The sequence below is a fragment of the Salvelinus fontinalis genome, chromosome 22 (assembly GCF_029448725.1).
Source record: "Salvelinus fontinalis isolate EN_2023a chromosome 22, ASM2944872v1, whole genome shotgun sequence".
Taxonomy (NCBI): Eukaryota; Metazoa; Chordata; class Actinopteri; order Salmoniformes; family Salmonidae; genus Salvelinus; species Salvelinus fontinalis.
Window position 1 is genome coordinate 41618264 of NC_074686.1, and position 21878 is coordinate 41640141.

At 50.7% G+C, this 21878-nt stretch overlaps 1 protein-coding gene across 1 annotated transcript in view; it reads left to right on the forward strand.

The window, feature by feature from the left end:
- Positions 1-21453, forward strand: part of LOC129820356 (basic proline-rich protein-like) — a 42449-nt gene extending 20996 nt beyond the window's left edge. Inside the window, exon 8 of the mRNA XM_055877422.1 lies at positions 18961-21453. Within this exon, the coding sequence (XP_055733397.1) occupies positions 18961-21453 (2493 nt within the window). The remainder of the gene's footprint in view (positions 1-18960) is intronic.
- Positions 21454-21878: the final 425 nt, after the last annotated feature.

Sequence of the window (21878 nt, forward strand, 5' to 3'; positions counted from 1 at the left end):
TGCAATTTCCTCTCCTTTCATTTCCTTTGCTTTGCTCTCCTTTCCTCTCCTCTCCTCTGTCGTTGTTCTTTCTCTGTCAGACATGACCGTTGTGATGTTTAGCCTCAGATAGCCTCAGCCTGTTGCTGCCTGTCTGTCTCTGTCTGTCAGTCTGCCTGTCTGTCAGTCAGCCTGTTGCTGTCAGTCTGCCTGTCTGCCTCTGTCTGTCATTCTGCTTGTCTGCCTGTGGCTGTCAGTCTGCCTGTCTGCCTCTGTCTGTCTCTGTCTGTCAGTCTGCCTGTGGCTGTCAGTCTGCCTGTCTGCCTCTGTCTGTCAGTCTACCTTTCTGTCAGTCTGCCTGTTGCTGATGTTTAGCCTCAGATAGCCTCAGCCTGTTGCTGCCTGTCTGTCTCTGTCTGTCAGTCTGCCTGTCTGTCAGTCAGCCTGTTGCTGTCAGTCTGCCTGTCTGCCTCTGTCTGTCAGTCTGCCTGTCTGCCTGTGGCTGTCAGTCTGCCTGTCTGCCTCTGTCTGTCTCTGTCTGTCAGTCTGCCTGTCTGCCTGTGGCTGTCAGTCTGCCTGTCTGCCTCTGTCTGTCAGTCTACCTGTCTGTCAGTCTACCTGTCTGTCAGTCTGCCTGTTGCTGTCAGTCTGCCTGTCTGCCTGTGTGCCTCTGTCTGTCAGTCTGCCTGTCTGTCTCTGTCTGTCAGTCTGCCTGTCTGGCTGTCTGCCTCTGTCTGTCAGTCTTGCGTGGACACAGGTTCATCAGTAGCCAGCTACCACCCGGTTACTCAACCCTGCACCTTAGAGGCTGCTGCCCTATATACATAGACATGGGATCACTGGTCACTTTAATAATGGAAAACTAAATCAAATCAAATGTCACATGCGCCGAATACAACAGTTACAGTGAAATGTCAACAATGCAGTTTCATTTTTTTAAACTACTAATTATTGAGCAGCAGCAAAATAACAATAGCCAGGCTATATACAGGGTGTTACGGTACAGAGTCAATGTGGAGGCTATATATAGGGTGTTACGGTACAGAGTCAATGTGGAGACTATATACAGGGTGTTACGGTACAGAGTCAATGTGGAGGCTATATACAGGGTGTTACGGTACAGAGTCAATGTGGAGGCTATATACAGGGGGTACCGGTACAGAGTCAGTGTGGAGGCTATATACAGGGTGTTACTGTACAGAGTCAATGTGGAGGCTATATACAGGGTGTTACGGTACAGAGTCAATGTGGAGGCTATATACAGGGGGTACCAGTACAGAGTCAATGTGGAGGCTATATACAGGGGGTACCAGTACAGAGTCAATGTGGAGGCTATATACAGGGGGTACCGGTACAGAGTCAATGTGGAGGCTATATACAGGGTGTTACAGTAGGTACAGAGTCAATGTGGAGACTATATACAGGGGGGTACCGGTACCGAGTCAATGTGGAGGCTATATACAGGGTGTTACGGTACAGAGTCAATGTGGAGGTTATATACAGGGTGTACCGGTACAGAGTCAATGTGGAGGCTATATACAGGGGGTACCGGTACAGAGTCAATGTGAAGGCTATATACAGGGGGTCCCGGTACAGAGTCAATGTGGAGGCTATATACAGGGTCTACCGGTACAGAGTCAATGTGGAGGCTATATACAGGGTGTTACGGTACAGAGTCAATGTGGAGGCTATATACAGGGTGTTACGGTACAGAGTCAATGTGGAGGCTATATACAGGGGGTACCGGTACAGAGTCAATGTGGAGGCTATATACAGGGTGTTACGGTACAGAGTCAATGTGGAGGCTATATACAGGGTATTACGGTACAGAGTCAATGTGGAGGCTATATACAGGGTGTTACGGTACAGAGTCAATGTGGAGGCTATATACAGGGTGTTACGGTACAGAGTCAATGTGGAGGCTATATACAGGGTGTTACGGTACAGAGTCAATGTGGAGGCTATATACAGGGTATTACGGTACAGAGTCAATGTGGAGGCTATATACAGGGGTCACCGGTACAGAGTCATGTGCGGGGGCACCGGTTAGTCGAGGTAATTGAAGTACTATGTACATGTAGGTAGAATTTACAAGTTTACTTTGTATTCCCCCCCCTCTCTCCCTCCCCTCTCCCCCTCTCTATCCCACCCCTCTCCCCCCTCTCTCTCCCTCCCCCTCTCTCTCCCTCCCCTCTCCCCATCTCTCTCCCTCCCCTCTCCCCCTCTCTCTCCCTCCCCTCTCCCCCTTCTCTCTCCCACCCCTCTCCCCCCTCTCTCTCCCTCCCCTCTCTCCCCTCTCTCCCTCCTCTCTCTCCCTCTCCTCTCCCCCTCTCTCTCCCTCCCCTCTCCCATCTCCCCTCTCTCTCCCTCCCCTCTCTCTCCCACCCCTCTCCCCCCTCTCTCTCTCCCTCCCCTCTCCCCCTCTCTCTCCCTCTCTCTCCCTCCCCCTCTCCCCCTTCTCTCCCGCTTCTGTCTCCCACCCCTCTCCCCGTCTCTCTCCCTCCCCTCTCCCCCCTATCTCTCCCTCCCCTATCCCCCCTCTCTCTATCTCCCCTCTCCCTACCCCCTCTCTCTCCCTCCCCTATCCCCCTTCTCTCTCCCTCCCCTCTCCCCCTCTCTCTCCTTCCCCTCTCCCCCCCTCTCTCCCTCCCCCCTCTCTCTCCCACCTCTCTCTCCCTCCCCTATCTCCCTTCTCTCTCCCACCCCTCTCCCCTCTCCCTCCCCTCTCTCTCCCTCCCTTCTCCCCCTATCTACCTCCTCTCTCTACCTCCTCTCTCCCTCCCATCTCCCACCCCTCTCCCTCCTCTCTCTCCCTCCTCTCTCTCCCTCCTCTCTCCACCTTTTCTCTCCCTCCCCTCTCCCCCCTCTCTCTATTCCCTCTCCCCCTCTATCTACCTCCTGTCTCCCTCCCCTCTCCCTCCTCGCTCTCCCTCCTCTCTCCCTCCCCTCTCCCCATCCCTCCCTCCTCTCTCCCCCTCTCTCTACCTCACACACATTCTGTTTTACATATACAAGTTGTCTCTCTCTCTCTCACACACACACACACACACACACACACACACACACACACACACACACACACACACACACACACACACACACACACACACACACACACACACACACACACACACACACACACACACACACACACACACACACACACTCTCTCTATCTCTCTCTATACCTCGAGCCCTTGCGAGGCGACAATGGCTGTGAAAACAGCGCTTGAGGCAGCCAGTAGAGTAACCCAACGCCTAGTGTAGCTGAGCCCCCTATCGTCTACCCTCCTCCCTCTCTCTCCCCCCTCCCCTTACCTGACCTCTGATGCCTGAATATTCAGACCGCTTGACATCCAATGCATACATGAATGTTAACGGGACGGGTCTGCATTGCCAAATGGCAACCTATTTCCTATAGAGTGCACTTCCACCGGGCCCACGGGGGCTCTGGTCAAAAGGACATCAGGGATGCAGGCATAGGGCAACCTCTGGGCCAATCGGATCACAGGGAGAATGAGGAGCTGGAGATAAGATATCCAGCTATAGAGAGAGACGGACAGACAGACGGACAGACGGACGGACAGACAGACAGACAGACAGACAGACAGACAGACAGACAGACAGACCGGAACACAGACTCACCGTACCACGGGACAGACAGACCGGAACACAGACTCACCATACCACGGGACAGACAGACCGGAACACAGACTCACCGTACCACAGGACAGACAGACCGGAACACAGACTCACCATACCACGGGACAGACAGACCGGAACACAGACTCACCGTACCACATGACAGACAGACCGGAACACAGACTCACCGTACCACAGGACAGACAGACCGGAACACAGACTCACCGTACCACAGGACAGACAGACCGGAACACAGACTCACCGTACCACAGGACAGACAGACCGGAACACAGACTCACCGTACCACAGGCCAGACAGACCGGAACGCAGACTCAACGTACCACAGGACAGACAGACCGGAACACAGACTCACCGTACCACAGGACAGACAGACCGGAACACAGACTCACCTTACCACAGGACAGACAGACCGGAACACAGACTCACCGTACATCAGGACAGACAGGACAGGGGTGTTATTTCTACTTGTCATATGTCACTGATGTACGCTATACTCGAGGTAGCATGGGCTGGCTGTGTACCAGTCTGTAATGTAGACTGACTGTACCAATGTATCGTTTATATAGTGATCTAATGTAGTATTGTAGACTGACTGTACTAATGTATCGTTTATATAGTGATGTACTGTAGTATTGTAGACTGACTGTACTAATGTATCATTTATATAGTGATGTACTGTAGTATTGTAGACTGACTGTACTAAGGTATCATTTATATAGTGATGTACTGTAGTAATGTAGACTGACTGTACTGCCGTATCATCTATGTAGTAATGTGGCTGGGTTTAGACTCTCTACAGTATGTATTAGTGGGTTCAGACTCTATACAGTATGTATTAGTGGGTTCAGACTCTCTACAGTATGTATTAGTGGGTTCAGACTCTCTACAGTATGTATTAGTGGGTTCAGACTCTCTACAGTGTGTATTAGTGGGTTCAGACTCTCTACAGTGTGTATTAGTGGGTTCAGACTCTCTACAGTATGTATTAGTGGGTTCAGACTCTCTACAGTATGTATTAGTGGGTTCAGACTCTCTACAGTATGTATTAGTGGGTTCAGACTCTCTACATTATGTATTAGTGGGTTCAGACTCTCTACAGTATGTATTAGTGGGTTCAGACTCTCTACAGTATGTATTAGTGGGTTCAGACTCTCTACAGTATGTATTAGTGGGTTCAGACTCTCTACAGTATGTATTAGTGGGTTCAGACTCTCTACAGTATGTATTAGTGGGTTCAGACTCTCTACAGTATGTATTAGTGGGTTCAGACTCGTTACAGTATGTATTAGTGGGTTCAGACTCTCTACAGTATGTATTAGTGGGTTCAGACTCGTTACAGTATGTATTAGTGGGTTCAGACTCGTTACAGTATGTATTAGTGGGTTCAGACTCTATACAGTATGTATTAGTGGGTTCAGACTCTCTACAGTGTGTATTAGTGGGTTCAGACTCTCTACAGTATGTATTAGTGGGTTCAGACTCTCTACAGTATGTATTAGTGGGTTCAGACTCTCTACAGTATGTATTAGTGGGTTCAGACTCTCTACAGTATGTATTAGTGGGTTCAGACTCTCTACAGTATGTATTAGTGGGTTCAGACTCTCTACAGTATGTATTAGTGGGTTCAGACTCTCTACAGTATGTATTAGTGGGTTCAGACTCTCTACAGTATGTATTAGTGGGTTCAGACTCGTTACAGTATGTATTAGTGGGTTCAGACTCTCTACAGTATGTATTAGTGGGTTCAGACTCGTTACAGTATGTATTAGTGGGTTCAGACTCTCTACAGTATGTATTAGTGGGTTCAGACTCTCTACAGTATGTATTAGTGGGTTCAGACTCTCTACAGTATGTATTAGTGGGTTCAGACTCTCTACAGTATGTATTAGTGGGTTCAGACTCTATACAGTATGTATTAGTGGGTTCAGACTCTCTACAGTATGTATTAGTGGGTTCAGACTCTATACAGTATGTATTAGTGGGTTCAGACTCTCTACAGTGTGTATTAGTGGGTTCAGACTCTCTACAGTATGTATTAGTGGGTTCAGACTCTCTACAGTGTGTATTAGTGGGTTCAGACTCTCTACAGTATGTATTAGTGGGTTCAGACTCTCTACAGTGTGTATTAGTGGGTTCAGACTCTCTACAGTATGTATTAGTTCGTTCAGACTCTCTACAGTATGTATTAGTGGGTTTAGACTCTCTACAGTATGTATTAGTGGGTTCAGACTCTCTACAGTATGTATTAGTAGGTTCAGACTCTCTACAGTATGTATTAGTGGGTTCAGACTCTCTACAGTATGTATTAGTGGGTTCAGACTCTCTACAGTATGTATTAGTGGGTTCAGACTCTCTACAGTATGTATTAGTGGGTTCAGACTCTCTACAGTATGTATTAGTGGGTTCAGACTCTCTACAGTATGTATTAGTGGGTTCAGACTCTCTACAGTATGTATTAGTGGGTTCAGACTCTCTACAGTATGTATTAGTGGGTTCAGACTCTCTACAGTATGTATTAGTGGGTTCAGACTCTATACAGTGTGTATTAGTGGGTTCAGACTCTCTACAGTATGTATTAGTGGGTTCAGACTCTCTACAGTATGTATTAGTGGGTTCCAGACTCTCTACAGTATGTATTAGTGGGTTCAGACTCTCTACAGTATGTATTAGTGGGTTCAGACTCTCTACAGTATGTATTAGTGGGTTCAGACTCTCTACAGTATGTATTAGTGGGTTCAGACTCTCTACAGTATGTATTAGTGGGTTCCAGACTCTCTACAGTATGTATTAGTGGGTTCAGACTCTCTACAGTATGTATTAGTGGGTTCAGACTCTCTACAGTATGTATTAGTGGGTTCAGACTCTCTACAGTGTGTATTAGTGGGTTCAGACTCTCTACAGTATGTATTAGTGGGTTCAGACTCTCTACAGTATGTATTAGTGGGTTTAGACTCTCTACAGTATGTATTAGTGGGTTCAGACTCTCTACAGTATGTATTAGTAGGTTCAGACTCTCTACAGTATGTATTAGTGGGTTCAGACTCTCTACAGTATGTATTAGTGGGTTCAGACTCTCTACAGTATGTATTAGTGGGTTCAGACTCTCTACAGTATGTATTAGTGGGTTCAGACTCTCTACAGTATGTATTAGTGGGTTCAGACTCTCTACAGTATGTATTAGTGGGTTCAGACTCTCTACAGTATGTATTAGTGGGTTCAGACTCTCTACAGTATGTATTAGTGGGTTCAGACTCTCTACAGTATGTATTAGTGGGTTCAGACTCTATACAGTGTGTATTAGTGGGTTCAGACTCTCTACAGTATGTATTAGTGGGTTCAGACTCTCTACAGTATGTATTAGTGGGTTCCAGACTCTCTACAGTATGTATTAGTGGGTTCAGACTCTCTACAGTATGTATTAGTGGGTTCAGACTCTCTACAGTATGTATTAGTGGGTTCAGACTCTCTACAGTATGTATTAGTGGGTTCAGACTCTCTACAGTATGTATTAGTGGGTTCCAGACTCTCTACAGTATGTATTAGTGGGTTCAGACTCTCTACAGTATGTATTAGTGGGTTCAGACTCTCTACAGTATGTATTAGTGGGTTCAGACTCTATACAGTCTGTATTAGTGGGTTTAGACTCCAGACAGCCCCAGTCCAGACAACAGTCTTTTACTTCACTGTCTGTCTGTCTGTCTGTCTGTCTGTCTGTCTGTCTGTCTGTCTGTCTGTCTGTCTGTCTGTCTGTCGTAAGTCAGAGTTAAAGTCCTTCACCTTGGTAAAGCGTTTAGTAGGGCACACTGTGTTCTAAGAAACGTTGACATCTTTTTAAGATAGACTTTTCAGAAAAATATCTGTGGACATCACATTATGTTGTGTGTGTGTGTGTGTGTGTGTGTGTATGTGCACATGTGTGTGTGTGTGTCTGTGTGACTTTATTAGGCAGACAATGTGCTTGCCTCTAGACAGTATCGATGTAATGTTTGATTTCAGTGATTGTCCCTTTGTCTAGCTCCGTTGGGATCAGCATGGATTCCAGATGTGTTCAACCAGGCGAACACTGTATTGGCTTTTGACAAACTGTTTTTTTTTTTAAACATTGCTTTTTGAACGATTTTAACAACGTACATACAAATTTCAGTAGCAATTGCTTTAATTAAACCGCTCTCAACTGAATATTGGTATTCAACTGAATATCATTTTTTTTAGCTAACAGAAAACTAACAGCTAACAGAAAACAGTTAATACATTGGCAAACCATTAGCTAACAGTCTGCCTTGTTGAACTCTTGTCAGCTGACAGCACAGCCATCCCGGTGGTACTGATACCCTCTCCCATCCTACCCTACAGCACCACCAGGATTCAACGGACAGAGGCCCCAGAAGGAACATCTTCTAACCCTTAGAACCCCATTGAGACGGCGGCCATTTTAAATGATTTGCCTTCTTTCTTTGCCTTTTTTCCTTGTTTAATTAGTACATTAATTAGTTTCTGTTTTAGCTTTGTAATAAATACTTGTTTTGTGCATACTTCCCTTTTTGTTAATGTTGGTACTTTATTGTCTTGATGTTCTTACTTTAGATTGGAGTGAATGTTATAATATAAATTCAATAATCTCTATTTTATCTTAGTAAAATGGATGTTTTTTTTTTCATACAGCTTGATATTATAAAAAAGCAGCTCAGACATAGAAGATGTACAAATGGACTGTAGCCACTGGGTTCTACCGTGCTGATATACCGTGCATTATAGGGAAATAATACACGTTCTAGAATGCCCCTCAGGCCAATCACGATCAAATTAAGCAATAAGGCCCGAGTGTAACGTTCGTCGTTAGGAGAAAGAGAGGAGGACCAAAATGCAGCGTGATGATTATCCATTTTAATGAACACGAATAATCTAACAAAAACAACAAAACACAGGAACATGAACAATCACCCACAATCCACAATACAAAACAGTCTCCCTAAATATGGTTCCCAATCAGAGACAATGCAAAAAACCTGCCTCTGATTGAGAACCATATCAGGCCAAACACATAGAAATAGACAAACTAGACATACAACATAGAATGCCCACACAGATCACACCCTGGCCAAACAACACATAGAAACATACAAAGCAAACTATGGTCAGGGCGTGACACCGAGAGGGTGTGGTTTATGACCAATTTATCACGACAATGGGCCGTTCTTATGCACGACGCAACACAGAGTACAGCGTGGATAAAGCCCTTAGCCGTGGTATATTAGCCATATACCCCAAACCCCCGACGTGCCATATTTTGTATTATAAACTGGTTACCAACGTCATTAGAGGAGTAAAAATATATGTTTTGTCATACCTGTAGTATACCACGTCTGTCAGCCAATCAGCATTCAGGCCTCGAACCACCCAGTTTATATTAATAAATAATGCATTTCAAATCATTGCATTTTTCCTCCGTTCTGGGCTACAATGCATATTTCATCAGGCCAGTGAAATATTAAGCACACTTACAATGTTATATTCTCTCTCTCTTCCAAAGGGGCATTACTGTGTTGTATTTCAACCATATAACACTTCAGACAGATGAGTTGTTACTGTTGTTTTGTTGATTCAGACTGGAGTCTCTTCTGTTGTTTTGTTGATTCAGACTGGAGTCTCTTCTGTTGTTTTGTTGATTCAAACTGGAGTCTCTTCCGTTGCTTTGTTGATTCAGACTGGAGTCTCTTCTGTTGTTTTGTTGATTCAGACTGGAGTCTCTTCTGTTGCTTTGTTGATTCAGACTGGAGTCTCCACTGTTGTTTTGTTGATTCAGACTGGAGTCTCTTCTGTTGTTTTGTTGATTCAGATTGGAGTCTCTTCTGTTGTTTTGTTGATTCAGACTGGAGTCTCTTCTGTTGTTTTGTTGATTCAGATGAGTCTCTACTGTTGTTTTGTTGATTCAGACTGGAGTCTCTTCTGTTGTTTTGTTGATTCAGATGAGTCTCTACTGTTTTTACTGTTATTGTATGTTTATTTTGTTTTTGTTTATTGCTGTTGTTGGTTTTGTTTGATTGGCTAATTACTGGGCTTGTATAGTGATAATTGTCCACAGATAGGTTGAGGGTAATCGACGTGTGATTACACAGGCTGTGGGATTACTGGTGTTTGATTCATAAAACTCGTCATTGCTCTGAGGAGAAAAAGCTGCATGCCAATGGCCTCCTCTTGATGTTCTCTCTTCTTCCCTGACCATAATGATAAGGTGAGGGAAAGACTAAAGTCTTTATTCATGAACAATGATGGATGAGGAGATGGTTGTGTTTATGGGTTGGGAAGTACACGGATATCTAATACAATCTTAACCACTACCCTTAAAATGTACCCTAAACACAAATCTAAGCTGCGTTTGAATAGTCTTACTAAACCAAACTATTTGTGATGTGAACTGAGTATAGAGTATGCTTTTTTGGTCATTGTCTGGATATAGTTAGTACGCCAAAAGTACCCGTATGTCGTACTACATTCACTAAAATACGAAGTAGACAAGTAGTGGATAATATTTCTGTGCTTTTAGGGCCCATAGTGCAATTCTTCAGAAAACATTTTCAGATTTGAAGAAAATTGCAAAAAATATTCAACTGAAGTCCAATGAGAACAGCTAGAAACTTGTTACTTTAACTAATTATGTTGAGCTATTTAATACTTCTTATGGCTGCAATCCCATCAACGGGATGATATGACAACAGCCAGTGAAAGTGCAGGGTGCCAAATTCAAACAACAGAAATCTCATAGTTAAAATTCCTCAGACATTCATGTCTTTTATATAATTTTAAAGGTAATCTTGTTGTTAATCCCACCAAAGTGTCTGATTTCAAATAGGCTTTACAGCGAAAGCACCACAGACGATTATGTTATGTCACCGCAAAATCACAGACAAACACAGTCATTTTTCCAGCCAAAGACAGGAGTCACAAAAAGCAGAAATAGAGGTAAAATTAATCACTAACCTTTGATTATCTTCATCAGATGACACTCATAGGACTTATTGCTACACAATACATATATGTTTTGTTCGATAAAGTTCATATTTATATCCAAAAACCTGAGTTTACATTGGCTCCATGTTCAGAAATGCCTCCAAAATATCCGGAGAAATTGCAGAGAGCCACTTCAAATAAAATAAATACTCATCATAAACTTTGATGAAAGATACATGTTTTACATAGAATTAAAGATGCACTTGTTCTTAATGCAACCGCTGTGTCAGATTTAAAAAAGCTTTACGGCAAAAGCACAATATTCAATAATCTGAGAACAGCCACAAAGAAAGCCATACAGTTACCCGCCAAATTGTGCAGTCAACATAAAAAGCATTATAAATCTTCACTTACCTTTGCTGATCTTCGTCGGAATGCACTCACAGGACTCCCACTTCCACAAGAAATGTTTTTTTTGTTCGGTAAAGTCCATAATTTATGTCCAAATAGCTATTTTTGTTAGGGCGTTAAGGAAACACATATCCAAACGCTCGTGCAGGTCGAGCATTACTTCAAACAAAAACTTCAAAAAGTTATATTACAGGTCGAAGAAACATTTCAAACTAAGTATAGAATCAATCTTTAGGGTGTTGTTATCACAAATTTTAAATAAAGTTCCAAACGGAGAATTCCTTTGTGTCTAGAGAAGCAATTGAACGCAGGTCGATATCATGTGGAATGCGCGTGACCAGGAAATGGCTCTCTGCTAGTAACCTGACTTATTCAGGTCTTATTCAGCCCCACAACACAGTAGAAGCCAAAATTATTATTATTATTAATTATTGAAATTATTGAATCCAAAATTAAATCTTGAATTGGCTTCCTATTTCGCAACAAAGCAACCTTCACTCATGCTGCCAAACATACCCTCATAAAACTGACTATCCTACCGATCCTCGACTTCTGAGATGTCATTTACAAAATAGCCTCCAACACTCTACTCAGCAAACTGGATGCAGTCTATCACAGTGCCATCCGTTTTGTCTCCAAAGCCCCATATACTACCCACCACTGTGACCTGTGTGCTCTAGTCGCTACATATCGTACATATCGTCGCCAAACCCACTGGCTCCAGGTCATCTATAAGTCTTTGCTAGGTAAAGCCCCGCCTTATCTCAGCTCACTGGTCACCATAGCAACACCCACCCGTAACACACACTCCAGCAGGTATATCTGACTGATCACCCCCAAAGCCAACACTTCCTTTCGGCGCCTTTCCTTCCATTCTCTGCTGCCGATGACTGGAACAGATTGCAAAAATCCCTGAAGCTGGTGACTTATATCTCCCTCGCTAATTTTAAGCATCAGCTGTCAGAGCAGCTTACCGATCACTGTAACTGTACACAGCCAATCTGTAAATTGCACACCCAACTACCTCATCTCCATATTGTTATTTATCATTTTGCTCTTTTGCACCCCAGTATCTCTACTTGCATATCATAATCTGCACATCTATCACTCCAGTGTTAATTGCTAAATTGTAATTATTTCACCTCCATGGCCTGTTTATTGCCTTAACTCCCTAATCTTCTACATTTGCACACACTGTACACACATTTTTCTATTGTGTTATTGACCGTACGTTTGTTTATGTGTGACTCTGTGTTGTTATTTGTGTCGCACTGCTTTGCTTTATCTTGGCCAGGTCGCAGTTGTAAATGAGAACTTGTTCTCAACTGGCCTACCTGGTTAAATAAAGGTAAAATAAATAAATAAATAAAATGTTGGCTGACATACGGGTGCGTTGGTAAATTCACTCTGGCTATCTACAACAATTTCAGAGCACTCTCGTCTGAGTTCCAGAGCCCAGAATAATGCATTTTTCGAGCGCTCAACACCCGTTGAATATGGCCGGTGTCAGTAAACATTGGCAAAAAAAGGGATAGTTAAATTGTTCCCAGCAGCACAGTTACAGTCACCAACGCTCCTGATAACATGAAATACATCCTAACCAGCTCTGCTAGCGTGAGTAAAATGGTCAGAGTGGGGTGTTCTCTCATTATGTGTCTGGAGGCTATAGCAAGATAGCCATTTAGCTCGGGTGCTTGACTGCCAGTGTGAGGTCATAATGCTCTGATCAACCCTACTCCTCGGCCAGAAGGTCCATTGTGAGGTCATAATGCTCTGATCAACCCTACTCCTCGGCCAGAAGGTCCATTGTGAGGTCATAATGCTCTGATCAACCCTACTCCTCGACCAGAAGGTCCATTGTGAGGTCATAATGCTCTGATCAACCCTACTCCTCGGCCAGAAGGTCCATTGTGAGGTCATAATGCTCTGATCAACCCTACTCCTCGGCCAGAGGGTCCATTGTGAGGTCATAATGCTCTGATCAACCCTACTCCTCGGCCAGAAGGTCCATTGTGAGGTCATAATGCTCTGATCAACCCTACTCCTCGGCCAGAAGGTCCATTGTGAGGTCATAATGCTCTGATCAACCCTACTCCTCGGCCAGAGTGTTAGGTCTGAACGCTCTGAGAGTGAAAAGCTCTGAATTTACAAATGGACAATCTGATAACGCTCTGAATTTATGAACGCCCAGAGCACACTCTGGTACTCCAGACTGAATTTATGAACGCCCAGAGCGTCTGGTACTACAGGCTGAATTGAAAAATACACCCCAAGTCGTAAAATGTCTAGCTACTAATTTGTTATGCTAACAAGCTAGTAAGAGGTTGCATAAGGATACTGTTCGTTTACAGTATACTAAAATGAAGTAATAGTATGTAGTATATACACATTATGTACATCGTATACAGCATGTTAGTATGGGTTTTCGAACGCAGCTCTCTAGTCAAGGTGTTATTAAAAGAGGCTATTTAAAGCTTTTTGGGAACAATCTTTGCCTCTGACTTGACAAAGAGCTTTCTCCTTTCTAATGCCCTGTGTGACCTCATCTCTCATTGGGCAGGGGTTAAGGTCATGCCCTGTGTGACCTCATCTTTCATTGGGCAGGGGTTAAGGTCATGCCCTGTGTGACCTCATGTTTCATTGGGCAGGGGTTAAGGTCGTTATTGGTAGTTAATTGGCTGGTGGTCATAGGAGCTGTATGGCACGCACGCACGCACGCACGCACGCACGCACGCACGCACGCACGCACGCACGCACGCACTCACACACACACACACACACACACACACACACACACACACACACACACACACACGAACACACACACACATTCATCACTGTCTTGGCATGGTTAAACTATGTGTTTAACAATGTCATATCTTCTCTATAGCTCCTTAACTCCTTAGCTCCTTAACTCCAGCTCCACAAATCAAGCTCCTTAACTTCCAGGTCCAGCTCCTTAGCTCCAAAACTACAGCTCCACAAATCAAGCTCCTTAACTTCCAGGTCCAGCTCCTTAGCTCCTTAACTACAGCTCCACAAATCAAGCTCCTTAACTCCCCAGGTCCAGCTCCTTAACTCCCCAGGTCCAGCTCCTTAACTCCCCTGGTCCAGCTCCTTAACTCCCCTGGTCCAGCTCCTTCGCTCCCCAGGTCCAGCTCCTTAACTCCCCAGGTCCAGCTCCTTCGCTCCCCAGGTCCAGCTCCTTAACTCCCCAGGTCCAGCTCCTTAACTCCCCTGGTCCAGCTCCTTAACTCCCCAGGTCCAGCTCCTTAACTCCCCAGGTCCAGCTCCTTAACTCCCCAGGTCCAGCTCCTTAACTCCCCAGGTCCAGCTCCTTAACTCCCCAGGTCCAGCTCCTTAACTCCCCTGGTCCAGCTCCTTAACTCCCCTGGTCCAGCTCCTTAACTTCCCAGGTCCAGCTCCTTAACTCCCCAGGTCCAGCTCCTTAACTCCCCAGGTCCAGCTCCTTAACTCCCCAGGTCCAGCTCCTTAACTCCCCTGGTCCAGCTCCTTAACTCCCCAGGTCCAGCTCCTTAACTCCCCAGGTCCATTTCCTTCGCAACCCTGGTCCAGCTCCTTAACTCCCCAGGTCCAGCTCCTTCACTCCCCAGGTCCAGCTCCTTCACTCCCCAGGTCCAGCTCCTTAACTCCCCAGGTCCAGCTCCTTCGCTCCCCAGGTCCAGCTCCTTATCTCCCCAGGTCCAGCTCCTTAACTCCCCAGGTCCAGCTCCTTAACTCCCCAGGTCCAGCTCCTTAACTCCCCAGGTCCAGCTCCTTCACTCCCCATGTCCAGCTCCTTAACTCCCCAGGTCCAGCTCATTAACTCCCCTGGTCCAGCTCCTTAACTCCCCAGGACCAGCTCCTTAACTCCCCAGGACCAGCTCCTTAACTCCTCTGGTCTAGCTCCTTAACTCACCAGGTCCAGCTCCTTAACTCCCCAGGTCCAGCTCCTTAACTCCCCAGGTCCAGCTCCTTCACTCCCCAGGTCCAGCTCCTTAACTCCTCTGGTCCAGCTCCTTAACTACCCAGGACCAGCTCCTTCACTCCCCTGGTCCAGCTACTTTGCTCCCCAGGTCCAGCTCCTTCACTCCCCAGGTCCAGCTCCTTAACTCCCCAGGACCAGCTCCTTAACTCCTCTGGTACAGCTCCTAGACTCCCCAGGTCCAGCTCCTCAACTCCCCAGGTCCAGCTCCTTAACTCCCCAGGTCCAGCTCCTTAACTCCCCAGGACCAGCTCCTTAACTCCTCTGGTCCAGCTCCTTTGCTCCCCAGGTCCAGCTCCTTAACTCCCCAGGTCCAGCTCCTTAACTCCCCTGGTCCAGCACCTTAACTCCTCTGGTCCAGCTCCTTCATTCCCCAGGTCCAGCTCCTTAACTCCCCAGGTCCAGCTCCTTAACTCCCCAGGTCCAGCTCCTTAACTCCCCAGGTCCAGCTCCTTAACTCCCCAGGTCCAGCTCCTTAACTCCCCAGGTCCAGCTCCTTAACTCCCCAGGTCCAGCTCCTTCACTCCCCTGGTCCAGCTCCTTAACTCCTCTGGTCCAGCTCCTTCATTCCCCAGGTCCAGCTCCTTAACTCCCCAGGTCCAGCTCCTTAACTCCCCAGGTCCAGCTCCTTAACTCCCCAGGTCCAGCTCCTTAACTCCCCAGGTCCAGCTCCTTAACTCCCCAGGTCCAGCTCCTTACCTCCCCAGGTCCAGCTCCTTAACTCCCTTGATCCAGCTCCTTAACTCCCCAGGACCAGCTCCTTAACTCCCCAGGACCAGCTCCTTAACTCCTCTGGTCTAGCTCCTTAACTCACCAGGTCCAGCTCCTTAACTCCCCAGGTCCAGCTCCTTAACTCCCCAGGTCCAGCTCCTTCACTCCCCAGGTCCAGCTCCTTAACTCCTCTGGTCCAGCTCCTTAACTCCCCAGGACCAGCTCCTTCACTCCCCTGGTCCAGCTACTTTGCTCCCCAGGTCCAGCTCCTTCACTCCCCAGGTCCAGCTCCTTAACTCCCCAGGACCAGCTCCTTAACTCCTCTGGTACAGCTCCTAGACTCCCCAGGTCCAGCTCCTTAACTCCCCAGGTCCAGCTCCTTAACTCCCCAGGTCCAGCTCCTTAACTCCCCAGGACCAGCTCCTTAACTCCTCTGGTCCAGCTCCTTTGCTCCCCAGGTCCAGCTCCTTAACTCCCCAGGTCCAGCTCCTTAACTCCCCTGGTCCAGCACCTTAACTCCTCTGGTCCAGCTCCTTCATTCCCCAGGTCCAGCTCCTTAACTCCCCAGGTCCAGCTCCTTAACTCCCCAGGTCCAGCTCCTTAACTCCCCAGGTCCAGCTCCTTAACTCCTCTGGTCCAGCTCCTTAACTCCCCAGGTCCAGCTCCTTAACTCCCCAGGTCCAGCTCCTTCACTCCCCTGGTCCAGCTCCTTAACTCCTCTGGTCCAGCTCCTTCATTCCCCAGGTCCAGCTCCTTAACTCCCCAGGTCCAGCTCCTTAACTCCCCAGGTCCAGCTCCTTAACTCCCCAGGTCCAGCTCCTTAACTCCCCAGGTCCAGCTCCTTAACTCCCCAGGTCCAGCTCCTTACCTCCCCAGGTCCAGCTCCTTAACTCCCTTGATCCAGCTCCTTAACTCCCCAGGACCAGCTCCTTAACTCCCCAGGACCAGCTCCTTAACTCCTCTGGTCTAGCTCCTTAACTCACCAGGTCCAGCTCCTTAACTCCCCAGGTCCAGCTCCTTAACTCCCCAGGTCCAGCTCCTTCACTCCCCAGGTCCAGCTCCTTAACTCCTCTGGTCCAGCTCCTTAACTCCCCAGGACCAGCTCCTTCGCTCCCCTGGTCCAGCTACTTTGCTCCCCAGGTCCAACTCCTTCACTCCCCAGGTCCAGCTCCTTAACTCCCCAGGACCAGCTCCTTAACTCCTCTGGTCCAGCTCCTTAACTCCCCAGGTCCAGCTCCTTACCTCCCCAGGACCAGCTCCTTCACTCCCCAGGTCCAGCTCCTTCACTCCCCAGATCCAGCTCCTTAACTCCCCAGGACCAGCTCATTAACTCCTCTGGTCCAGCTCCTTCACTCCCCAGGTCCAGCTCATTAACTCCCCAGGTCCAGCTCCTTAACTCCCCAGGTCCAGCTCCTTAACTCCCCAGGTCAAGCTCCTTAACTCCCCAGGTCCAGCTCCTTCACTCCCCAGGTCCAGCTCCTTAACTCCCCAGGACCAGCTCCTTAACTACAGCTCCCCAGTTCCAGCTCATTAACTCCCCAGGTCCAGCTCCTTCTCTCCCCAGGTCCAGCTCCTTAACTACAGCTCCCCAGTTCCAGTTCCTTCACTCCCCAGGTCCAGCTCCTTAACTCCCTTGGTCCAGCTTCTTTGCTCCCCAGGTCCAGCTCCTTAACTCCCCAGGTCCAGCTCCTTAACTCCCCAGGTCCAGATCCTTAACTCCCCTGGTCCAGCTCCTTAAAACCCCAGGTCCATTTCTTTCGCTCCCCTGGTCCAGCTCCTTAACTCCCCAGGTCCAGCTCCTTAACTCCCCAGGTCCAGCTCCTTAACTCCCCTGGTCCAGCTCCTTCACTCCCCAGGTCCAGCTCCTTAACTTCTCTGGTCCAGCTCCTTAACTCCCCAGGACCAGCTCCTCCACTCCTCTGGTCCAGCTCCTTAACTCTCCTGGTCCAGCTCCTTAACTCCCCAGGTCCAGCTCCTTCACACCCCAGGTCCAGCTCCTTCACTCCCCAGGTCCAGCTCCTTAACTCCTCTGGTCCAGCTCCTTAACTCCCCAGGTCCAGCTCCTTAACTCCCCTGGTCCAGCTCCTTAACTCCCCAGGTCCAGCTCCTTAACTCCCCTGGTCCAGCTCCTTAACTTCCCATGTCCAGCTCCTTAACTCCCCAGGTCCAGCTCCTTAACTCCCCATGTCCAGCTCCTTTGCTCCCCAGGTCCAGCTCCTTAACTCCCCAGGTCCAGCTCCTTCACTCCCCAGGTCCAGCTCCTTAACTCCCATGGTCCAGCTCCTTCACTGCCCAGGTCCAGCTCCTTCACTTCCCAGGTCCAGCTCCTTAACTTCCCAGGTCCAGCTCCTTAACTCCCCAGGTCCAGCTCCTTAGCTCCTCTGATCCAGCTCCTTTGCTCCCCAGGTCCAGCTCCTTCGCTCCCCAGGTCCAGCTCCTTAACTCCCCAGGTCCAGTTCCTTAACTCCCTTGGTCCAGCTCCTTAACTCCCCAGGTCCAGCTCCTTAACTCCCCTGGTCCAGCTCCTTAACTCCCCAGGTCCAGCTCCTTAACTCCCCTGGTCCAGCTCCTTCGCTCCCCAGGTCCAGCTCCTTACCTCCCCGGGTCTAGCTCCTTAACTCACCAGGTCCAGCTCCTTAACTCCCCTGGTCCAGCTCTTTTGCTCCCCAGGTCCAGCTCCTTAACTCCCCAGGTCCAGCTCCTTAACTCCCCAGGTCCAGCTCCTTCACTCCCCAGGTCCAGCTCCTTAACTCCCCAGGTCCAGCTCCTTAACTCCCCAGGTCCAGCTCCTTAACTCCCCAGGTCCAGCTCCTTCACTCCCCAGGTCCAGCTCCTTAACTCCCCAGGTCCAACTCCTTCACTCCCCAGGTCCAGCTCCTTCACTTCCCAGGTCCAGCTCCTTAACTCCCCAGGTCCAGCTCCTTAACTCCCCAGGTCCAGCTCCTTAACTCCCCAGGTCCAGCTCCTTAACTCCTCTGGTCCAGCTCCTTTGCTCCCCAGGTTCAGCTCTTTCGCTCCCCAGGTCCAGCTCCTTAACTCCCCAGGTCCAGCTCCTTAACTCCCTTGGTCCAGCTCCTTAACTCCCCAGGTCCAGCTCCTTAACTCCCCTGGTCCAGCTCCTTCGCTCCCCAGGTCCAGCTCCTTACCTCCCCAGGTCTAGCTCCTTAACTCCCCAGGTCCAGCTCCTTAACTCCCCTGGTCCAGCTCCCTAACTCTCCAGGTCCAGCTCCTTCACTCCCCAGGTCTAGCTCCTTAACTCCCCAGGTCCAGCTCCTTAACTCCCCAGGTCCAGCTCCTTCACTCCCCAGGGCCAGCTCCCCAGGGCCAGCTCCCAAGGGCCAGCTCCCCAGGGCCAGCTCCCCAGGGCCAGCTCCCCAGGGCCAGCTCCCCAATGCCAGCTCCCCAAGGCCAGCTCCCCAGGGCCAGCTCCCAAAGGCCAGTTCCCCAAAGCCAGCTCCCCAGGGCCAACTCCCCAAGGCCAGCTCCGCAGGGCCAGCTCCCCAGAGCCAGCTCCCCAGGGCCAGCTCCCCAGGGCCAGCTCCCCTGGGCCAGCTCACCAGGGCCAGCTCCCCAAGGCCTGCTCCCAAAGGCCAGCTCCGCAGGGCCTGCACCCCAAGGCCAGCTCCCCAGTGCCAGCTCCCCAGTGCCAGCTCCCTAGGTCAAGCTCCCCACGGCCTGCTCCCCAGGGCCTGCTCCCCAAGGCCTGCTCCCCAAGGCCAGCTCCGCAGGGCCTGCTCCCCAAGGCCTGCTCCCCAGAGCCAGCTCCCCAGGGCCAGCTCCCCAGTGCCAGCTCCCCAGTGCCAGCTCCCCAAGGCCTGCTCCCCAAGGCCGGCTCCCCAAGGCCTGCTCCCCAAGGCCAGCTCCCCAAGGCCAGCTCCCCAGGGTCTGCTCCCCATGGCCTGCTCCCCAAGGCCTGCTCCCCAAGGCCAGCTCCCCAGGGCCGGCTCCCCAGGACCAGCTCCCCAAGGCCTGCTCCCCAAGGCCAGCTCCCCAAGGCCTGCTCCCCAAGTCCGGCTCCCCAAGGCCAGCTCCCCAGGGCCGGCTCCCCAGGACCAGCTCCCCAAGGCCTGCTCCCCAAGGCCAGCTCCGCAGGGCCTGCTCCCCAAGGCCAGCTCCCCAGTGCCATCTCCCCAGGGCCAGCTCCCTAGGGCAAGCTCCCCACGGCCTGCTCCCCAGGGCCTGCTCCCCAAGGCCTGCTCTCCAAGGCCAGCTCCGCAGGGCCTGCTCCCCAAGGCCGGCTCCTCAAGGCCAGCTCCCCAGGGCCGGCTCCCCAGGACCAGCTCCCCAAGGCCTGCTCCCCAAGGCCAGCTCCCCAATGCCAGCTCCCCAAGGCCAGCTCCCCAGGGCAAGCTCCCAAAGGCCTGCTCCCCAAGGCCATCTCCCCAGGGCCAACTCCCCAAGGCCAGCTCGCCAAGGCCAGCTCCCCAGAGCCAGCTCCCAAGGGCCAGCTCCCCAGGGCCAGCTCCCCAGGGCCAGCTCCGCAGGACCAGCTCCCCAATGCCAGCTCCCCAATGCCAGCTCCCCAAGGCCAGCTCCCAAAGGCCATCTCCCCAAGGCCAGCTCCCCAGGGCCAGCTCCGCAGGACCAGCTCCCCAATGCCAGCTCCCCAATGCCAGCTCCCCAAGGCCAGCTCCCAAAGGCCATCTCCCCAAGGCCAGCTCCCCAGGGCCAGCTCCCCAGTGCCAGCTCCCCATGGCCAGCTCCCTAGGGCCAGCTCCCCAGGGCCTGCTCACCACGGCCTGCTCCCCAGGGCCTGCTCCACAAGGCCAGCTCCCCAAGGCCAGCTCCGCAGGGCCTGCTCCCCAAGGCCTGCTCCCCAGAGCCAGCTCCCCAGTGCCAGCTCCCCAGGGCCAGCTCCCCAGGGCCAGCTCCCCAGGACCAGCTCCCCAAGGCCAGCTCCCCAAGGCCTGCTCCCCAAGGCCAGCTCCCCAAGGCCTGCTCCCCAAGGCCGGCTCCCCAAGGCCGGCTCCCCAGGGCCGGCTCCCCAGGACCGGCTCCCCAAGGCCTGCTCCCCAAGGCCAGCTCCCCAAGGCCAGCTCCCCAGGGCCAGCTCCCAAAGGCCAGCTCCCAAAGGCCAGCTCCCCAGGGCCAACTCCCCAGGGCCAGCTCCCCAAGGCCAGCTCCCCAGAGCCAGCTCCCCAGGGCCAGCTCCCCAGGGCCAGCTCCCCAGTGCCTGCTCCCCAGGGCCAGCTCCCTAGGGCAAGCTCCCCAGGGCCTGCTCCCCAGGGCCAGCTCCCCAAGGCCTGCTCCCCAAGGCCAGCTCCGCAGGGCCTGCTCCCCAAGGCCAGCTCCCCAGGGCCAGCTCCCCAGTGCCATCTCCCCAAGGCCTGCTCCCCAAGGCCAGCTCCCCAAGGCCAGCTCCCCAAGGCCGGCTCCCCAAGGCCAGCTCCTCAGGGCCGGCTCCCCAGGACCAGCTCCGCAGGGCCTGCTCCCCAGAGCCAGCTCCCCAGTGCCAGCTCCCCAGTGCCAGCTCCCCAAGGCCAGCTCCCCAAGGCCTGCTCCCCAAGGCCGGCTCCCCAAGGCCTGCTCCCCAAGGCCAGCTCCCCAAGGCCAGCTCCCCAGGGTCTGCTCCCCATGGCCTGCTCCCCAAGGCCTGCTCCCCAAGGCCAGCTCCCCAGGGCCGGCTCCCCAGGACCAGCTCCCCAAGGCCTGCTCCCCAAGGCCAGCTCCCCAAGGCCTGCTCCCCAAGGCCTGCTCCCCAAGGCCAGCTCCCCAGGGCCGGCTCCCCAGGACCAGCTCCCCAGGGCCAACTCATAATAAAAGCCGCCATATGGACACAGGTCTAGGAACATCTCAGACTCACCTTGTCTTCCCACAGGTGGCATCACTACTAATTAACGCTCAGCTCTCAACCAACGGCTAATGTAAGACAATGCTCACTGTCCACAAATGCTAACCTGTACCATCAGGTGGTTAGAAAACCAGCTGACCGTAGTTGAGTTTCTCGGGCCAACTAGCTTCATCCAGACATATAATGATGAACCTTCTTGGTTCTGTCAGTGGCACAGCTCACTGACACTGACTGCAGACGATGACAGAATGGATAGAGGGCTGGTTCTGAAATGATAGAGAATGGAGAGAGGGTTGGTTCTGAAATGATAGAGAATGGAGAGAGGGCTGGTTCTGAAATGATAGAGAATGGAGAGAGGGCTGGTTCTGAAATGATAGAGAATGGAGAGAGG